We start from the raw sequence: 18702 nt of genomic DNA on the forward strand, positions 1-18702 counted from the left end.
GTCTAGTAGTTGAGCCCTTTTCTAACATATCTTTAACTCGCCAGCGCTCCCTTGTAACATCGGATACCTTTCCGTACGGCGCAAAGGCAGCACGGACATCCTCGTCTGGCACGTTGTGTAGCAGCCAGTGAAGTTTCAGCCGCACATCCTGGTTCGCCGGGTCAATTACCAAGCAGCGACCGTTTTTCACACACAACTCGCCTACACTAACAAGCTTGGTCACCGCTTCAGAATCCTTGAGAGTGACAGCCCAGACATGGCTCATCCGATACGCCCCCATCGCAACAACATCGGGGATCAGCGAATGCTGTGCCAAAGCGTCGCGGAAATCTTCCACCCGGTACGGGCGGGCCCTGATATCGGCATGCAAAAAAACCGTATTCAAAACAAACCGACCTGTTGGCAGTGCAGGCAAAACAACTTGATAAGTACTATCCTGATCAGCAGTCCTGTTACCGCGGCCTGACATGGCCGCTGAAGCCGCTCCTGAGGAGCCCTGCATCCTGCGTCCGTTCACTGGCGTGGCCGGAAGCAGAATCCTAGGCCACGAGGGCACGTGGGAGAAGTGCACGCACCAGTAGATGTAACAGGTAAAAGAAGCAAGATGATTGAGTAAACTTTTACTGACTTCCACAAATAAAAATCAGCTCTCATTGCTGTTGCGACAAAATTGCGGCCTCATATATATTCCAGCAACGCCCCGTCACGAGCATGCAGCTATCACCTGTGTTTGACATGCACTTCACCAGCAGTGTGGCGCAGTTGGATGACCCGGCAATAAAAACAAAAATGCAGCAGCAGCATCTGCAACCTACCCTCGGCGGGACTCGAACCCGCAATCCCCGGTTTAGGAGACCGATGCCTTATCCGTTAGGCCACGAGGGCACGTGGGAGAAGTGCACGCACCAGTAGATGTAACAGGTAAAAGAAGCAAGATGATTGAGTAAACTTTTACTGACTTCCACAAATAAAAATCAGCTCTCATTGCTGTTGCGACAAAATTGCGGCCTCATATATTCCAGCAACGCCCCGTCACGAGCATGCAGCTATCACCTGTGTTTGACATGCACTTCACAAGCAGTGTGGCGCAGTTGGATGACCCGGCAATAAAAACAAAAATGCAGCAGCAGCATCTGCAACCTACCCTCGGCGGGACTCGAACCCGCAATCCCCGGTTTAGGAGACCGATGCCTTATCCGTTAGGCCACGAGGGCACGTGGGAGAAGTGCACGCACCAGTAGATGTAACAGGTAAAAGAAGCAAGATGATTGAGTAAACTTTTACTGACTTCCACAAATAAAAATCAGCTCTCATTGCTGTTGCGACAAACTTGCGGCCTCATATATATTCCAGCAACGCCCCGTCACGAGCATGCAGCTATCACCTGTGTTTGACATGCACTTCACCAGCAGTGTGGCGCAGTTGATTGACCCGGCAATAAAAACAAAAATGCAGCAGCAGCATCTGCAACCTACCCTCGGCGGGACTCGAACCCGCAATCCCCGGTTTAGGAGACCGATGCCTTATCCGTTAGGCCACGATTTTTTTTTTTTTTTATTGCCTGCTTTGACAAATACACTGCAAATATATACAGATAAAACACGGTGACCATGCCGTGGTCAGCGTGAATGCTTAAAACTTCTTAAAATGAATAAGTTCATCTAGGACGCCAATCCAGTCTGGAGGTTCTGGAAATGTACGGTAAACATCTCGTAAGTACAAAATGCTTTCAATGAAATTCTCCCTGACTGGACGGACGTTTACATCGGCGTGCCTAACAGCCATCCTTGTTCGCCATATGCTGTGGAGCCCCAGAACCATGATTAGATCATAAGGAATGTCTCCATCGTTTTCAATTGGTAGAAAACGGATTCCGTACGGTGTTATTGGTAGGTCTTTCTTTAGAGTCCTTTGCAAGATGTCCCAGTAGAAGACTGGATCCCAGCAATCAATAAATACATGATCTATTGTTTCTGGTTTCTTGCATAATATACAGTTAGTTGTCCATGGAACGAATATTCCCTTTTCCTCTAACCAAGTCTTAACTGGGAGCGTGCCTGTATGAAGTTTAAAGAAGAAGGTTTTAATGCTGGGCTTAATATTCATCTTTTTAACTCTCTTTAAAACATCATTTCCTGGGCCTCCACAGTATATTGTTCGGTACCTGGGTGTTGGCAACATTGTATCCATTAGGTCTCTGTACAGTTTTTTCCTTTGCACTGAACTTAAGTACTCAAGGGAAAATCGAGCCTTTAAGATTTGTACTGCAAGTACAACTTCTCGCCAAAACCCAGTTACTGCGCGTCCGCCGTCATTGCATGATGAAACAATAAATCCAGGTAAGGCATTGCTTAAGTGCACTTGCATTACTGTGCGCAAAAAGTAGTCTTTCTGGTCCCGCAGAAAAATAAATCGCGACACAATTTGTCTTAAAAACAGGTGAGACAGGCCTAATCCACCATTACAAACAGAATGAAACAAATTCGTCTTACTAGTACGTTCCCAACTTGCCCCCCAAATGAAAACCGCGAACACTCTGTGAATTTTTTGCAGATTTGTGCGTTTCATGAACAAAAATTGGAGTACGAACCACACCTTGGATATCAAAAAAAGATTGCAGACAGTCGCGCGGGCAAACATGGACAAATTACGGCCTTGCCAGCCTTGCGCCTTTTCCCTGACCCTTTCTGTCTCTTGACGCCAGTACTGTTCGCTATCTTGATAGCTATCAAGTGGCATACCCAGATACTTCGTAGGCAACGATGTCCATCGCATGTTTGCAAACGTTTCCGGTCTTTCGTACCAGTTACCATGCCAAAAGCCAGCCGATTTTTCCCAGTTAATCTCACAGCCAGTTGCGGTGCAAAAACCGCCAGCAACCTCGACTGCCTCACTTACGCTTTGTCGGTTCACACAGAAAATGGCTATATCATCCGCGTACGCAAGTACTTTCACTTCAGATGCTTGTAGCTTGAATCCACGGATTCTTTCATTATTAATCAGGCTTAAACAAAAGGGCTCTAGATACAAGGCAAATAGAAGAGGGGACAATGGACATCCTTGCCTCACTGACGATCGCACGGCTATTGCGTCAGTAAGACTTTTATTTACAATAATACGGGTAGAGCACCCAGCGTATGCCATTTTGACTCCATCTACGATAACACTTCCGATATTTACATGCTCTAAAATGGTGAAAAGGACGTCATGTGAAACGTTGTCAAATGCTTTTGACAAGTCAAGCTGCATCATTGCTACATGTCTTCCGTCTGCATCACAACACTCTAAAACGCATCTTGCTGTGTGTACATTCGTACAGATAGTGCGGCCCTTAATGCCGCACGTTTGGTGTGGACCTACCAACTGTTTAATGACACCTTGCACCCTCCTTGCCAACACTTTCATAAACAATTTATAATCCACATTTGTGAGGCTTATAGGCCGATAGGACTCCACCGATAGAAGTTTGACTGCGTCATCTGATTTAGGAATTAAGACAATATGTGAAGCTTTGAAAGATGGCGGCATTTGTTTAACATGGTATGCTTCCTTTATTACGCAGTACAATGCCCTGCTGGCTTCTGATTTGAATTTCTTGTAAAAAGCAGCCCCTAATCCGTCAGGACCGGGTGATTTTCCAGCGCTTATTTCTTCTATAGCCTGCTCAATTTCAAGTACACTGATTGGTTGCTCAAGCCTGGCTTTAACTTCATCCTCAAGCCTGGGCATGGTCTGCAAAAACTGACTTTCGAATTGTTCTTTCCTTTGCTTAGCCCGCCCAAGTAGCTCACTATAGTACTCTGCAAACGCTTCTTTGATAACCTCGCATTCTGTTGCAACTTCGTTATGGTGAAGTATCTTTTTAATTTTGTTTTTTTCCACGTATCTTTTCTCGTCACCGAGTGAGCGCTTGTTCGGTGTCTCGCCAAACCATAATCGCTCTGCTCGTGCTCGCACAATAGCTCCCCTATATCTTTCTTCATCGATAAGCTCAAGTTTATTCTTAACTTCTTTAATCTGCTTCGACTACAATCCAGGCGTCCCGCTATCTAGGTTCAGCAACAAGTTGAGTTGACGGTGCAGATCTTGCTCGTTCTCTTTACTGACATGTCGTAAAATGGTTGCTCTTTCTATTGCTTTCATTTTTATATTGTTCTTAAAACTTTCCCACTCACTTATCCAGTCCCCTGATTTCGTCGCAAACAGTGCGTTGAACATTTCCTTTACTTCGTTCACATAGCTCTCATCATCCAAAAGTTTAGAATTAAATTTCCAAAGCTCCCAGTTAAATTTAGATTTATTTTCCTTTGCTCCTATGCAAAAAACTACTAGGCTGTGATCTGTAAAAGACACGTGCTTAACTTCATAACTTCGGCACAGAGGCGCGAGTTCTAGGGAAATGTATGCACGATCTAGCCTCGCATGGCTTTCTCTTTGGAAATGGGTGTACTGGCATTGTCCATTAGGTGACAGAAGCCAACCAACATCTTCTAGGTGATACTCTGTGGTTAACGTCCTTAATAAGTGTGCGCTGGGGTCCTTCACAGGCTGAAGTTTTACGCGATCTTCAGGCATACATACACAATTGAAGTCACCCACCATAACAACATATCTTTCACCCTTCAAATGCTGTTCGAGCTGCTCGAAGAACAACCTACGCTCCCCTTCCTTATTAGGTGCATAGACGCATATCATACGCCATTTCAAATTAGAGAAGGAAAAGTCAACAACAATCAGGCGTCCAGAAGGGCACACTGTGACTGCCTCCTCGACAATGCCCAGACTGTTGCGAATAAAAATAACACATCCTGCCGAATTGCCAACAGCATGACACACACATACATTGTACCTATCTCTGAATGGTTGCACCATGCGGTCCGTTTGTTCTTCACTTTCTACCTTCGTTTCTTGTATAGCGACCAAGTCCAATTCGTTTTCAAGAAATAGCCGACTAACTTGATATTGCCGCCGCCTCGCTGTCATTCCGCGAACGTTTAAGGTGGCTATACGTAACGCAGACTGGAGGTTTACTGCCATTTAATTGCAAAACAAAAGGACCGCACAGCGCTTACCACGGCAGTCTGGGAAGCAGTTGAGCATGTGCACTTGCTTTTTTGGTTGAGCCCGTAGCCACTGCGAAGAGGCCTTGCTTCTCGGTCGAAGCACCTTGAAGGGTTTGTCCAGTTCCTTGTGCACAAACTTCACAATCGCTCTTTGCTACGAGGGCGGTGTCCCGACCGTATTCCGGTCGAGGGAGATGTTTGGCTTCGGTCTGAAGCTAGGTCGCCGTGGCATGACGGCTTTGGGGGGCGGTCCCTCGTTGTTAGTGTAGTCAAGGCCGTCTCCTGCTCCCACGCTGTCCCCGTGCGTTCTTTTTGAGTTCACAGTTAATTCCATCGGCTCCCGCTGACTTCCATTGCCTGCGGCTGACGCTGCTCTTCGGTCACTACTAGACGCAGCCTTCGTAACTTCAGGTGACTGCATGCCGTCCTGGGTGTGTTCGTCTGGCTGGCCCTCCGACAAGGTGCTCTCGGAGGACTTCTCAGCAGCCTCCGAAGGCGTCTTTACTTGTGTAGCAAGTGACTGGCTTTTCGTGTCGCGGCTTGCGGCCTGCGTGGAGCCTTCAGAATTTTCGGAAGACGCGTTAGGGCATCGCGTGGACACTTCTAGCCGCCCTTTCGCTGCTTCCTCGGCGTCGGCTTCATCCATAATGAGGTCTGAAGCGTCCTCTTGTTGCAGTGGTCCAGTAACACTCGCGTAAGTTTTAACGCACATGTCCTCCCGATGACCAAAGCGCCTGCATCGGGTGCAACGAGGAACACGACACTCGCGTCTAATGTGCCCCGCAGTCCGGCACCGGAGACAAAGCGGAGCTCTGCCCGGCACTACAACCCGAGCCAACTCGCCTGCTACGCGGAGCTGGTGCGGGAGGTCATCCACCGAAACACCGGATTTCAGCTTGAGCCCAATTACTCTTGTCGTTGATGCTTTGTCCGCAACGCCACTGACACGCCACTTTTCTTTCGAAATGTCCGTTACCTTCCCAAAAGGTGCCAGGGCAGATCGCACGTCGTCGTCATGGACACCGTAGACAAGCCAGTGCAACTTCAGCCTCACGTCCTGGTTCATTGGGTCGATGATTACGCATCGTCGTTCCTTCACCTTGAAATCACGCAGGGCCAACATTTTCTTCATCCCGTCTCCGCTCTTGAATGTAAGCGCCCAGACGTGATTCATCTGGTACGCCCCCAAGGCAATCACCTCGGGGAGCATATCCAGACTATCCAACGCATCGCGGAAGTCTTCCACGCGATACGGCCGACATCTCACATCGGCATGCAGAAAAACAGTATTTAAAACATTCCGACCTGATGGCAGTTGAGGCAAAATGACTTGATAATCCTGGTCCGGTAAGTCCGCAATCCTGTTTCCGCGACCCAGCTGGGCCGCTGTTACCGCTCCGTCGGAGCACATGATGGCACGTCCGTTCGCCTCGGCGGCCGGAAGTAGAATCTATCCGTTAGGCCACGAGGGCACGTGGGAGAAGTGCACGCACCAGTAGATGTAACAGGTAAAAGAAGCAAGATGATTGAGTAAACTTTTACTGACTTCCACAAATAAAAATCAGCTCTCATTGCTGTTGCGACAAAATTGCGGCCTCATATATATTCCAGCAACGCCCCGTCACGAGCATGCAGCTATCACCTGTGTTTGACATGCACTTCACCAGCAGTGTGGCGCAGTTGGATGACCCGGCAATAAAAACAAAAATGCAGCAGCAGCATCTGCAACCTACCCTCGGCGGGACTCGAACCCGCAATCCCCGGTTTAGGAGACCGATGCCTTATCCGTTAGGCCACGAGGGCACGTGGGAGAAGTGCACGCACCAGTAGATGTAACAGGTAAAAGAAGCAAGATGATTGAGTAAACTTTTACTGACTTCCACAAATAAAAATCAGCTCTCATTGCTGTTGCGACAAAATTGCGGCCTCATATATATTCCAGCAACGCCCCGTCACGAGCATGCAGCTATCACCTGTGTTTGACATGCACTTCACCAGCAGTGTGGCGCAGTTGGATGACCCGGCAATAAAAACAAAATTGCAGCAGCAGCATCTGCAACCTACCCTCGGCGGGACTCGAACCCGCAATCCCCGGTTTAGGAGACCGATGCCTTATCCGTTAGGCCACGAGGGCACGTGAGGGAAGTGCACGCACCAGTAGATTTAACAGGTAAAAGAAGCAAGATGATTGAGTAAACTTTTACTGACTTCCACAAATAAAAATCAGCTCTCATTGCTGTTGCGACAAAATTGCGGCCTCATATATATTCCAGCAACGCCCCGTCACAAGCATGCAGCTATAACCTGTGTTTGACATGCACTTCACCAGCAGTGTGGCGCAGTTGGATGACTCGGCAATAAAAACAAAAATACAGCAGCAGCATCTGCAACCTACCCTCGGCGGGACTCGAACCCGCAATCCCCGGTTTAGGAGACCGATGCCTTATCCGTTAGGCCACGAGGGCACGTGAGGGAAGTGCACGCACCAGTAGATTTAACAGGTAAAAGAAGCAAGATGATTGAGTAAACTTTTACTGACTTCCACAAATAAAAATCAGCTCTCATTGCTGTTGCGACAAAATTGCGGCCTCATATATATTCCAGCAACGCCCCGTCACGAGCATGCAGCTATCACCTGTGTTTGACATGCACTTCACCAGCAGTGTGGCGCAGTTGGATGACTCGGCAATAAAAACAAAAATACAGCAGCAGCATCTGCAACCTACCCTCGGCGGGACTCGAACCCGCGATCCCCGGTTTAGGAGACCGATGCCTTATCCGTTAGGCCACGAGGGCACGTGAGGGAAGTGCACGCACCAGTAGATTTAACAGGTAAAAGAAGCAAGATGATTGAGTAAACTTTTACTGACTTCCACAAATAAAAATCAGCTCTCATTGCTGTTGCGACAAAATTGCGGCCTCATATATTCCAGCAACGCCCCGTCACGAGCATGCAGCTATCACCTGTGTTTGGCATGCACTTCACTAGCAGTGTGGCGTAGTTGGTCGACCTAGCAAGAAAAATAAAAATACAGTAGCACTATCTGCAACCTGCTTTCAGCAGAACCCGTAATCCCCGGTTTAAGAAACCGATGCCTAACCCGTTAGGCCACGAGGACAATTTTGTTTGCTTTATTGCTGGCTTTGACACTGAAAACATGACATGCAAATATTTAAAAGAAAAACGAGTAAGCCAAACTCAGACTGACGCGTCTGTTAAAATTGTTTAAAAACAGCCAGTTAATCGAAAAAAGAAATCCAGTCGCGTGGCTCAGGGAGCGCCTGATACACATCTCTGATACACACTTTCAACAAGGATATCGTGTACAGAGTGAGTATTGATATCTGCATGAAGCACTTGTATTCTCGTTTTCCACAAGCTGTTGATTCCAGGGTGTTGGTAAAAACGTCCTCGGAAGATACGGCCCCGGAAAAAGATGTCCTCGGAAGAAAAGGCATCTGAAAAAGCCGCTTGAAAGAATGAATTCTTTCAGAATTCACATGGCAAAAAAATGTACATTTCATTCTATTCTTTCTTGGCTTTGAGATAAATGTAATCATCATTTGTGACCTGGGTCCTCTGGGCCCCTGATGTGTTTACATGCACTGTGAAAGAGCATGGTGAAAGAGCCATCTGACACTTTATACGTTGCGTGGTTCCGAGCTCTGCAGCTCGTTAAGAAATCATTAAGACAGGTTTAATCAGCTCGGTAATATTACCCTCTGAGAAAGGTACAAGCGGCTTGGAGTGTGGTAGCCTTGGGGAAGCGCCCAAAACAGAAGGTTTCTCTAGAAGTACCTCGAAGACCTTGCGGTGACGTGGTTCAACCCTTCCTCTGGTGCTGGTGTAGACTGCTTGCTGCACTTCCGGTGATGATGGAGATGCTGTATTGGGGAAGAAAGCTGAGGCTTAACCGGTCGTTGACCATTATTTCCCTAACGCATCGCAACAAGCTTCCGGTTTAACAAAATCGGCGGCCAATTCGCATTTTTTCTGCAAATAAAGCGAAAACAAGGCGCTGTTACTGTGTTAGCACACCCCTTTTTGTTGTTGTTGTTGTTATGAACGCCCCGTATCAATTCAATGTTCGGTCACTTCTAAGCAGGCAGATGGAAGTGCTGTAGCATACACCAAAGCTCGCCAGGAGAAACGCAGTCCCCGCTTGGGGATATTTTTTCCTACTTCGCAAATAGTGACTTTTCTTCGGGGTTCATTTTTTCCAGGGACATTTACTCCGGGGACATTTTCTCCAGGGACGTTTTTACCAGAACTCATGGAGGCCAAGGAGCATGATTAAATCCAAAGGTAAGATGTCACTCTCAATTGGCAAATATCGGATCCCGTAAGAATCCAATGGGAGGTCTTTTTTAAAGCGTACTTTGAAGAATGTCCCAGTGGAAGACAGGAACCCAACACTCCAAAAATATATGTTCTATAGTTTCAGGTTTCTTGCACATTAAACAGCTTGTTGTATATGGAACGAAAATGCCTTTATTATGTAACCAGGATTTAACAGGTAATGTATTTTAATGCAACTTGATGAAAGTTTTCAGCGACGGTCTTACTGGCATCCTTTAAACTCTCTTTAGAAGGTCGTTGTCAAGGCCTCCACCATGCGGTAAGCGATACATAGACATAGGGAGCATCACATCCAAAAGCTCCTCATATAAATTTTTTCTTCGGCACTGTGCTCAAGTATTCCATTGAAACCCGGACAAGTAGCATTCCTCATGAAACCACTCCTGTTGCATATATCCGGTCACAGCTTCGGTCATGCTGCCACAGAATGGTACAATGAATTCAGAGAGCATTTTTTGCAATCGAACCTGCATAACAGTTCGCAGAAAGATATCGCTTTGATCTGAAAGAAAATGAACCCAGATATAATCTGGCCTCAATAACAAGTGCAAGTCCCAAGCCACCAGCTTTAAGAGAAGGGAATAAGTTTGTTCGACTTTTTTTTCCCCAAGAAGACGCCCACAAGAAAATATGAAAAACACGATAAATTTTTTGGATGCTTCAACGGGCCGCGCAGAGTATATTCATAATATACCATATGTTAGCCATGAGGAAAAAATTGCATACATAGGCGCGGGAAAACATTGACAATAGTTTGCCCTGCCAAGCCTCCGCGTTCTCCCTGACTCGTTCCGCTTGCGTAATTCAGAGCTGAGCAGGGTCACGACAGGCATCAAGCGGTACGCCCATATATTATATTGACATATCTGAGCATTGCAGTTTTGAAAAGTATTAATGTGTGACATCCAAATCGCCATGCCGGAAACCTGCACTCTTTTTCCCAGTTGACTTTGCAACCAGTGCTTTCACAAAAAGTTTCCACAATGCCCGTGACTTCTTGAATACTTTCTCTATTGGAGCAAAATACACCAATGTCACCAGCATATGCTATAAATTTAACATCGGCTGATTGTAACTTGAACCCTGAAATGCGTTCATTGCTTATGATAGCCAGGCATAAAGACTCGAGATAGACCGCGAAAAGTAAAGGGGACAAGGTGCACCCTAGCCTGACTGATGAGCACATGCGTACAGACTGTGAGGGAGCTCTCCGTTAAGTTACTCGCGCTGCGCAGTTAGCATACGGCGTTTTAATTCCCTCCGGTATTACGGAGCCAACATTCGAATGTTCAAGCAGTGCAAAGACGGCATCATGCGAAACTCTATCGAAAGCCTTAGCTAAGTCAAGTTGCATCATTGCCACTCCGGCAGCAAAAGCATCACAGCACTCCAAAATGGTTCTCGTAGTGTGCACGTTTATAGCAATGCTATGTCATTTAATACCGCACTTCTGGTGGGGTCCGACCAAAATGTTTATTACGCTTTGCATCCTTTTTGCCAACGCCCTCATATATACTTTATAGTCTACATTGGTGAGGCTTATCAGACGATAAGACGCCACCAAGGGACGTTTGTCCGGATCATCTGTCTTGGGAATTAGGACGATGCGGGATGTAATGAATGAGAGCGGAACCTTTTTACGTTCGTATGTTTTGTTCAGAACTTTGAGCAACACCTGGGCAACAGAGTACTTAAATATTTTATAATAGCCGGAGCCAAGCCCGTCTGGTCCCGGCGCTTTTCCGGTTGGGAGTTCGTCGATAGCATTTTCAATTTCTGCTGCAGTGATCGGTTGTTTTCTAGTTGCGCTCTAATTTCATCATCTAGCTCCGGCATAAGTCGTAAGAACTCTGTCCGCAAACTTTCATTTTCTACATGGCTGGAGCATAGCAATTCACTGAAGTGTTCAACTATTATATTCTCAATGACTGAGTGATCCGCAAACTTTCATTTTCTACATGGCTGGAGCATAGCAATTCACTGAAGTGTTCAACTATTATATTCTCAATGACTGAGTGATCACTTGTGAGCTCATCTTAATTCTTGATTAGCGTTATCTCTTTTTGTAATGCGTATCGCCGCTCTTCCCACAAAGCTCGCTTGGTTAGCATTTCGCCAGCCCAAAACTTCTCCGATCGGGTTCGAATCCCAGCCGCCTTGTACCGTTCAGCGTCTAACATTTCAAGCTCTCGTTTAACTTCTTTTATTCATTTGGCATTACGTCCTGGCTCGGAGTTACCAACACTTATCAGTTCCAGCTCCTCGCGTAGTGCCCTCTCTTTTTTCTTTTCTTGATAGCAAAGTTCTCTAGCTTTCCCAAACGCCTTGATTTTAACGCTTTGTTAGAAATGCTCTCATTCTGCAGAAAAGTTGTCAGGCTGCATAATAAGCAACCTCTCCAGCTCTCCTATCTCGTGCGGCAAAGTTTCATCTAGGAGCTTTACATTTAATTTCTATTAATATCAGTCAAAAATTGTTTTTATTTCTTCGCGCTTTTTTTTTTTTCCAAAAGTGGCAACATACCAAGCAGCGGCCGCTGAAAGATACAGCCTTGACTTCATAACCCGAGTAAAGTGAAATCAGTTCTCCTGACACACGTAGCCCATCCAGCCGTGCTTGGCTGTCGCGTTGAAAATACGTATACTGAGGGCGCGCTCCACTCGCAAGGACGTTACCGATGTCTTCTAAAGTACATCCATGGACAAGCGTGGCCAGCACTTGGGCGCTTGAATCTCTCACTGGCAAGCCTTTCACGCGATCAGCGAAACAAACACACTTAAAGTCGCCCAGCAGTATCACAACTTTATCGCAGCCAAGATATGTCTAGTCCTTCAGAAAATTATTTTCGCTCCTACTCAGCTTTATGAGAATAAATAGAAAAAAAACACGAAAATTTAAACACGAATATAAAAAATCCACGACAAGCATGTCGACCACTTTGGTAAGCATGCACTGATACGACATTAAAACCAAAATTATTACGAACAAAAAGAACGTATTCGCCTGACGCACCAACTGCATGACAAACAGAGCCCTCATAGTGCAGTCAGAATTGCGTCGCCATATTGTCAATTACGTCTTGGCTCTTAATTTTTGTTTCTTGTATGGCTACAATGTCTAAGTTGTGATCAACAAAAAGGCGGCTTAGCAGGCATGTCGCCTTCTACCCCCCTGACATCTCACATTTAAAGTTACACGAATTGCGCTTTCAAGTTTAGCTGTCATGAGTTGCTGAATGGCGTCCCTGCAGAGTAATGTTCGAAGGTGCCCAAAATTGCAGTTCACTCACAGTGACTGAGATGCACATGTGACAATCCGCTCACGTACCCGCTGCGCTTGCCCGTAGATGTCCAAGGCACGTTCGGTTGCATGTACATACAATGTCGTACAAACAAGCGCGGTTGTCACCGTATCCATTCCCTGGCTCTGTGAGCAGCGCCAAAACTTTGCGCCGATACCAGCGACAAACCATTAAAGAGGTGGTGGTGCTGGTGGAAACGTTTATTAAGCTTATTATTAGGCTTTCCCGCCTGCCTCAGCTCGATCCACCCTCCCATCACGGCTGTTCTTTGGCGGTGGCTCGTCACTTCTCTCCCTGTCCAGTTCCTGCGTCTCGACCACTCCATCCTAATGTGAACGCTTCCTGGAAACGACAGCCGCAGCACACTGGGCACAATCCATGGCATCATCGTTTCTGTTGCACGCGGAGCTTGACAAGGCCACCGTCTCCAGAAGTGTCTCCAGAAGCCATGTTATATTGAGCGGCATTTGACTGATTGCTTGGGGCGATTGCCATTTGAGCTGAAACTTGCGCCAGCTGGAGCCTCAACAAGATTTCCGTGAGTTCTGTACCGGGGGGCTGCTTCTTGCTATGGTGGCCTCCTCAGAATCCGCCTCATCCATAAGCAGCCATCCATAAGCAGCTCATCCATAAGCAGTCTTTATTTTCAAAATTGTAGATTCTTCCGCAGTACCATTCACAGAGTGCTGTACACAACTGTCATTCTTTCAGCATGTATCTATATTTATTTACGTCGATTTTTTTTATGTTTTCCACCAAGTGTTCTTTACCTAAACTGCATTTTTTAGCAGTGCCATTGACACAGAGTACTACACAACTGCCACACTGCCAACGTCAATATATATTGATGCATTTACATTTACATTTATTTCATGTGACCTTGTCTCGTGACAAGTGCGGTCATTCCGTTCTCATTATTTTAATTTAGTGCAAACTTTTATTGAACGTCGTGCCCGTTGAATACTTTTTGACAATCGCACATCAACTAGCCTCTGGCCATTGGTCCGAAAAGTGTTTGTACATTTTTCTGAGACCAGTGAATGAATGAATGAATGAATGAATGAATGAATGAATGAATGAATGAATGAATGAATGAATGAATGAATGAATGAATGAATGAATGAGTCAGTCAGAGGTATCGTCCCTGGGTGCGGGTCCGGCAACACTTGCGTAGATTCGAGGGCACTGACTCTCCTCATGTCCAAACCAGCGGCACGACCCACAACGCGGTATGCGACACTCCCGGTGAATGTGGCCCGTGCTGCGACAGCGCAGGCAAAGCGGAGGCCTTCCGACCACGACCACAAGTGCCAAATCGACACCGACGCTCCCTCTAAACGTCAATTACAACGCCGCAAAAGTGAACCGCTCACCTCCATCCGGGACACTGCGCATCAGCCAATGCACTTTCATGCGCACATCTTGATTGGCAGGGTCAAAAACAATGCATAGGCCTTTCTTTACTGTTATTTCACGTTCATTCACAATCTTCTTTGCAGCTTCAGCATCTTTGAAAGTAACCGCCCAGACGTGGCTCATGCGATACGCCCCAAGATACTTCGGGGAGCAGTGATAGCTGATCCAAGGCGTCTCGTGAATCTGCTCGATACGATCAGGTCCTGATGTCAGCATGCACAAATACTGTATTCAAAAAAGATTCCTTGTTGGTAGACTTGGCAAAATCACTTGGTAATCATCACCCGAGTCGCAAAACCTGTTTCCGCGGCTGAACATAGCCTACGTTCCCAACGTCTGTCACGCTCGGTGCCCAGAAGTCGAATCCGCCCAAGAGGCCACGTTCAAGAAGTGCACGCGCCAGTAACTCTAACAAGGAAACGAAGCAAGATGGATAAGTGAACTTTACTGATTTCCACACATAGAAATGAGCACTGAGTGGTGTTGCAAAACAACTGCGCACCTGTATTTTCCAGTAGCGCGGTGTCAGAAGCATGCAGCTATGAATGGTGTTTGTCATGCACAGAACCAGCAGTATTGCCTGTTTAGTTGACCCAGCAAGAAAAACTTGCGGGAGCAGTATCTGCAATCTACACTCGGCGGTACTCAAACTCACGATCCCCGGTATTTAGGAGACCGATGCCTTATCCCTTAGGCCATTAGTGCACGTGCGAGAAGCGCACACGCCAGTAGTTGGAACAAGGAAATGATTCCAGGTTAATGAGTGAACTTTACTGATTTCTACAAAGTGGAATAGTATCTTAAATAATAGAAATAGACATAATGAGTGGTGTTGCAAAACAAATTGCGCCCATTTATATATTCCAGTAGCGCTTAGTCGGGAGCATGCAGCTATGAATAGTGTTTAGCACGCACAGAACCAGCTGTGTTGCCTACTTGGTTGACCTAGCAAGAAAAAAAAATTGCAGGAGCAGTATCTGCAACCTACTCTCAGCGAGACTCGTACCCGCAATCCTCGGTTTAGGAGACCGATTCTTATCCCTCATGTCACGAGGGCACGTGCGAGCAGTGCACGCGTCAGTAGTTGTAAGAAGGGGACAAGATGAATGGGTGAAGTTTTACAGATTTCCACAAATAGAAATGGCTCTAAGTGGTGCTGCAAAACAATCGCGCTCAAATATATCTCAGTAGCGCATAGCCAGAAGCTTGCAGCTGTCAATGGTGTTTGGCATGCAGAGAACCAGAAGTGTTGCCTGTTTGACTGACCTAGCAAGAAAAAAGAATTGTGGGACCAGTATCGGCAACATACCCACGGCGGGACTCCAAGCCAAAACCCCGGGTTTAGGAGAACGATACCTTATTCGTTGGGCCACGAGGGCTTTATGTTCTTTTATTGGATGGGAGAATTTCTGGGATGAGAAACTAAAACAGGTGATGCCTCAATTAATCAGGCTACATATTATAAACCTGCAATTCGCTGCCATAACAAATGTAAAAATTCGGGAGGAACTCACAGGCATCGAGATGCGGCAACTAAGTATGCGGCTGTTCCAGGGCATGATACTCCCAACGAGCCTAGCACTGCTCTCAAAATAATGACTTCGATGATCGGGGTGATTGAACATGATGACCCATCATTCGGCTTTTCCACAAACTAAATAGACCCATCAACATAAAAAAACTCACAAGGCACATCATAGTTTTTCCAAACCGACCAGAAGCGAATGCGATATGGTGTGATCTCAATGTCCTCCTTTAGCGTCCGCTGAAATATGTCCCAGAAAAACACAGCATCGTAGCACTGAATAAGGCAGTTGTCGGGAATCTCTGGCGTGTTGCACAGGTGAGAGTTCACAGGCCATGGCACGAACATCTCCTTTACGTGAAGACGTGCCTTAACAGAAAGCGTTCATGTATACGTATAATATAAAAAAAAAACGTTTTGCAGCAGTCTGAATGCACATGCGCTTAACACGCTTTAAAACGTTAGTGCCAAGAAACTCCTGATAAGCTGGACGAAACAAAGGTATGGGGAACAAGGACTCATTAAGAACCTCGATGATGTGCCTTCTGGATAGGATATACAAGCAACCTAAAGAAAAGTGCAGTGAAGAAATTGATGGTATCCGCAGTCTCCTTGAGGAGTCGCCATACAGTCTCTTCATGCGCCTGTCTAGTCGGTGAGAATAAGTAACGCGAGTGAGAATTAAGGTGTCTGATAAGCACAGATGCTAAAAAAAGCGATGGTTTGCCTATTTTAAGAAACAAAAATGCGATACTAGCTGGTGAACGAACAAGATAATAAGGCCTATCCGTCAAACTCTATGGGAAGAAACAGGTTGTCACGACGCACTGGTTTCCGCTGAGAGCACCACACGAAAATCGTGAATATTCTGTGTATTGCATGCACCGTCGAGTTTCGCGCAATGCAGAACTTGTAGGTTGTACGAAAGGTTTGAAAAATTTTGTAATCTACATGGCAGAGAGAAATTGGACGATACCTTCGACAGCGTTCAAGCGATTAGTGTTTTTGTTTTTTGATATGGTTATAGTACGCTCAGAATAAAAAGTGGGAGGTCGAAAAACGGGATCATAAGATGCAGGAAAAACTGCAGCAAAACAGGTGCTAGCAAGGCGAAAATGTTTTATAGAAGTCGCTTGTAATACCACCCGGCTAAAGGGATTTCTGAACCTGTACTTCCGGAACTGAGGGCTTTCCTTTCTCTTTTTACAAAGCAGAGCGTTATATATGCATAATAAATAGGGCGATCTTTGCCCTAAATACTACTCTGTTCTAGAAGATACATACACTCCTATGTGGCAAAGCACAAAAAGCAAAACCAGCTTTTGTTGCAAGGCAAGCATCATGTGGTCACTATACTTCATGAGGTCATTTGCACTGCTACTGCAGTTATTTCTTCAAGCGTGTATGCGTTGATCATCGCTGTAGCCGAAGAAGGAAGAAACGCCTTACAGAGGTGGGTGCATGCATATTTCGCGTTTTCAACAGCCATATATAGTCTGGGCGATACCGCCAGATCGAACACACTCCTCAGAGTAGCAATGTGTCAGCACAATGGTCACTCGGGTGTGCTCGCTAACCGTCACACATTTTATGTCACTTCAATTCGGGTTGATGTCACAGCAAAAGTTGGCCTCATATTATAAGAAATAAGTGTGCTGCATTCGACAAAGCAAAAATACATGCTGCAACGATTCTGGAAGTCGACACAAAGCGCAGTCCGTCGACCATGACGCGAAAAACCCTTGGTTTCCAGCCACGCTTTGACGAGTAACACTTGTAGTTGATACCTGACGAAAAAAATGCTTGATTCCAGTTCTGACAGGGCACATGGGCAGGTGTCTGAAGATGTCTGATCTCAGGGTTCCAGACCGGGCCCGGTAGAGTAGGTTAGGACAAACCATATGCCACTGGTGTCCCAGTAAAAAAATTATCTCATAATTTTTTTACGTATTCTAGAGGAAAACATTCCTCGACATAGAAACCGCCTACTGTATTCCTCTGTAAAATCTAAGGAATTGTGCTGGTGGCTGTCTTTCTACCGCTGCTACCCGTTCTCCAAAATAAGCGCCTCCTAGTTGTGAGAAAATTTGTGTTATTAGTAAACTCCTTCCTCTCCAGAAAAATAAGTGCCCTTTTCCATCTTAACGTTCGCTTGACCAAGATCTCCATTCGTAGACTTATAAATAGGTCAATATGCTTCATAGGTTCAAAGCGGGTATCGTGTATAAACATCGTTCAAAACCAGCTCAATTTGTTGCATGCATCATCACAATACTTCTACCGAGCACCGAACAGTTGAGAAAAACACTGAACTGCACACAATCCCAGGCGGCATTGGCCATCATCAGCAGCTGGTTGGCAGCCAACCTGGCTGACCAAGGGTGCTCGACCGAATGACGTCGCATGGTTGGCCACGTACCAGGTTGGGCGGAAGTCGGTCATCGACCAATGCCCAGGCTCAGGCACCCGGCTAAACGCCGACCAAATGAGCCATGACTGCTCGGCCCTTGGGCGTCCCAAGGCCGGGTTGGCTAGCTCCCATGTCTTGAGCTCGTAACCCCGACTGAACGCAGACGTGTTTGGCAACGGTTGTTCGGGCATTTGGCGGTCCACGGTCGGCCACGTACCAGGTTGGCCAGCAGCCAGCCGTACTAGCTGCGGATTACGACCATAAAGCAGCGCAGGAATGCTTTAAGCACAATGTAACCCAACCGTTCAAACCAGCTTTTGAAAAAACCGAAATTAATTGAAACGCAAAACAAGTAATCATTATCATTCACTGTTAAGTTTAATTCATTTATTCGTAGGCAGGTATGCAATAAAATTGTACATTTTGCTGCTTGGACAAATCTGTGTGAAAAGGAATAGTCAGTTTAAACTACCAAGATGACGAATAAGTTACTAGTGTTTGGTAAAATTTGTCTCAGTAATCCAAAGCATATTTTATGGAACAATCACACGTGGCAGTGAAAAACGTTGACAGATGTGGTAATGAGTCTCCATTCTCTATATCAGCAGAATTTAAGCCGCACCAGCG

At 46.2% G+C, this 18702-nt stretch overlaps 1 protein-coding gene and 6 non-coding genes across 7 annotated transcripts; all 7 read right to left on the reverse strand.

Annotated features, from left to right (window-relative positions):
• Positions 1 to 812: 812 nt before the first annotated feature.
• Positions 813 to 885, reverse strand: TRNAR-CCU (transfer RNA arginine (anticodon CCU)). Its single transcript has one exon. It is a non-coding gene; the product is annotated as a tRNA-Arg (tRNA).
• Positions 886 to 1141: 256 nt separating this feature from the next.
• Positions 1142 to 1214, reverse strand: TRNAR-CCU (transfer RNA arginine (anticodon CCU)). The gene has a single exon. It is a non-coding gene; the product is annotated as a tRNA-Arg (tRNA).
• A 3407-nt stretch (positions 1215 to 4621) lies between these two features.
• LOC146205555 (uncharacterized) lies at positions 4622 to 6685 on the reverse strand. Its single transcript, XM_084590255.1, has one exon. The coding sequence runs from the start codon at positions 6472 to 6474 to the stop codon at positions 5218 to 5220; it is 1257 nt and encodes a 418-aa protein (XP_084446381.1). The 5' UTR covers positions 6475 to 6685; the 3' UTR covers positions 4622 to 5217.
• A 108-nt stretch (positions 6686 to 6793) lies between these two features.
• On the reverse strand, positions 6794 to 6866 carry TRNAR-CCU (transfer RNA arginine (anticodon CCU)). The gene has a single exon. It is a non-coding gene; the product is annotated as a tRNA-Arg (tRNA).
• A 258-nt stretch (positions 6867 to 7124) lies between these two features.
• TRNAR-CCU (transfer RNA arginine (anticodon CCU)) lies at positions 7125 to 7197 on the reverse strand. The gene has a single exon. It is a non-coding gene; the product is annotated as a tRNA-Arg (tRNA).
• A 258-nt stretch (positions 7198 to 7455) lies between these two features.
• On the reverse strand, positions 7456 to 7528 carry TRNAR-CCU (transfer RNA arginine (anticodon CCU)). The gene has a single exon. It is a non-coding gene; the product is annotated as a tRNA-Arg (tRNA).
• Positions 7529 to 7786: 258 nt separating this feature from the next.
• Positions 7787 to 7859, reverse strand: TRNAR-CCU (transfer RNA arginine (anticodon CCU)). The gene has a single exon. It is a non-coding gene; the product is annotated as a tRNA-Arg (tRNA).
• Positions 7860 to 18702: the final 10843 nt, after the last annotated feature.

The sequence above is a fragment of the Amblyomma maculatum genome, chromosome 1 (assembly GCF_055883805.1).
Source record: "Amblyomma maculatum isolate TAMU_Amacu chromosome 1, ASM5588380v1, whole genome shotgun sequence".
Lineage (NCBI taxonomy): Eukaryota > Metazoa > Arthropoda > Arachnida > Ixodida > Ixodidae > Amblyomma > Amblyomma maculatum.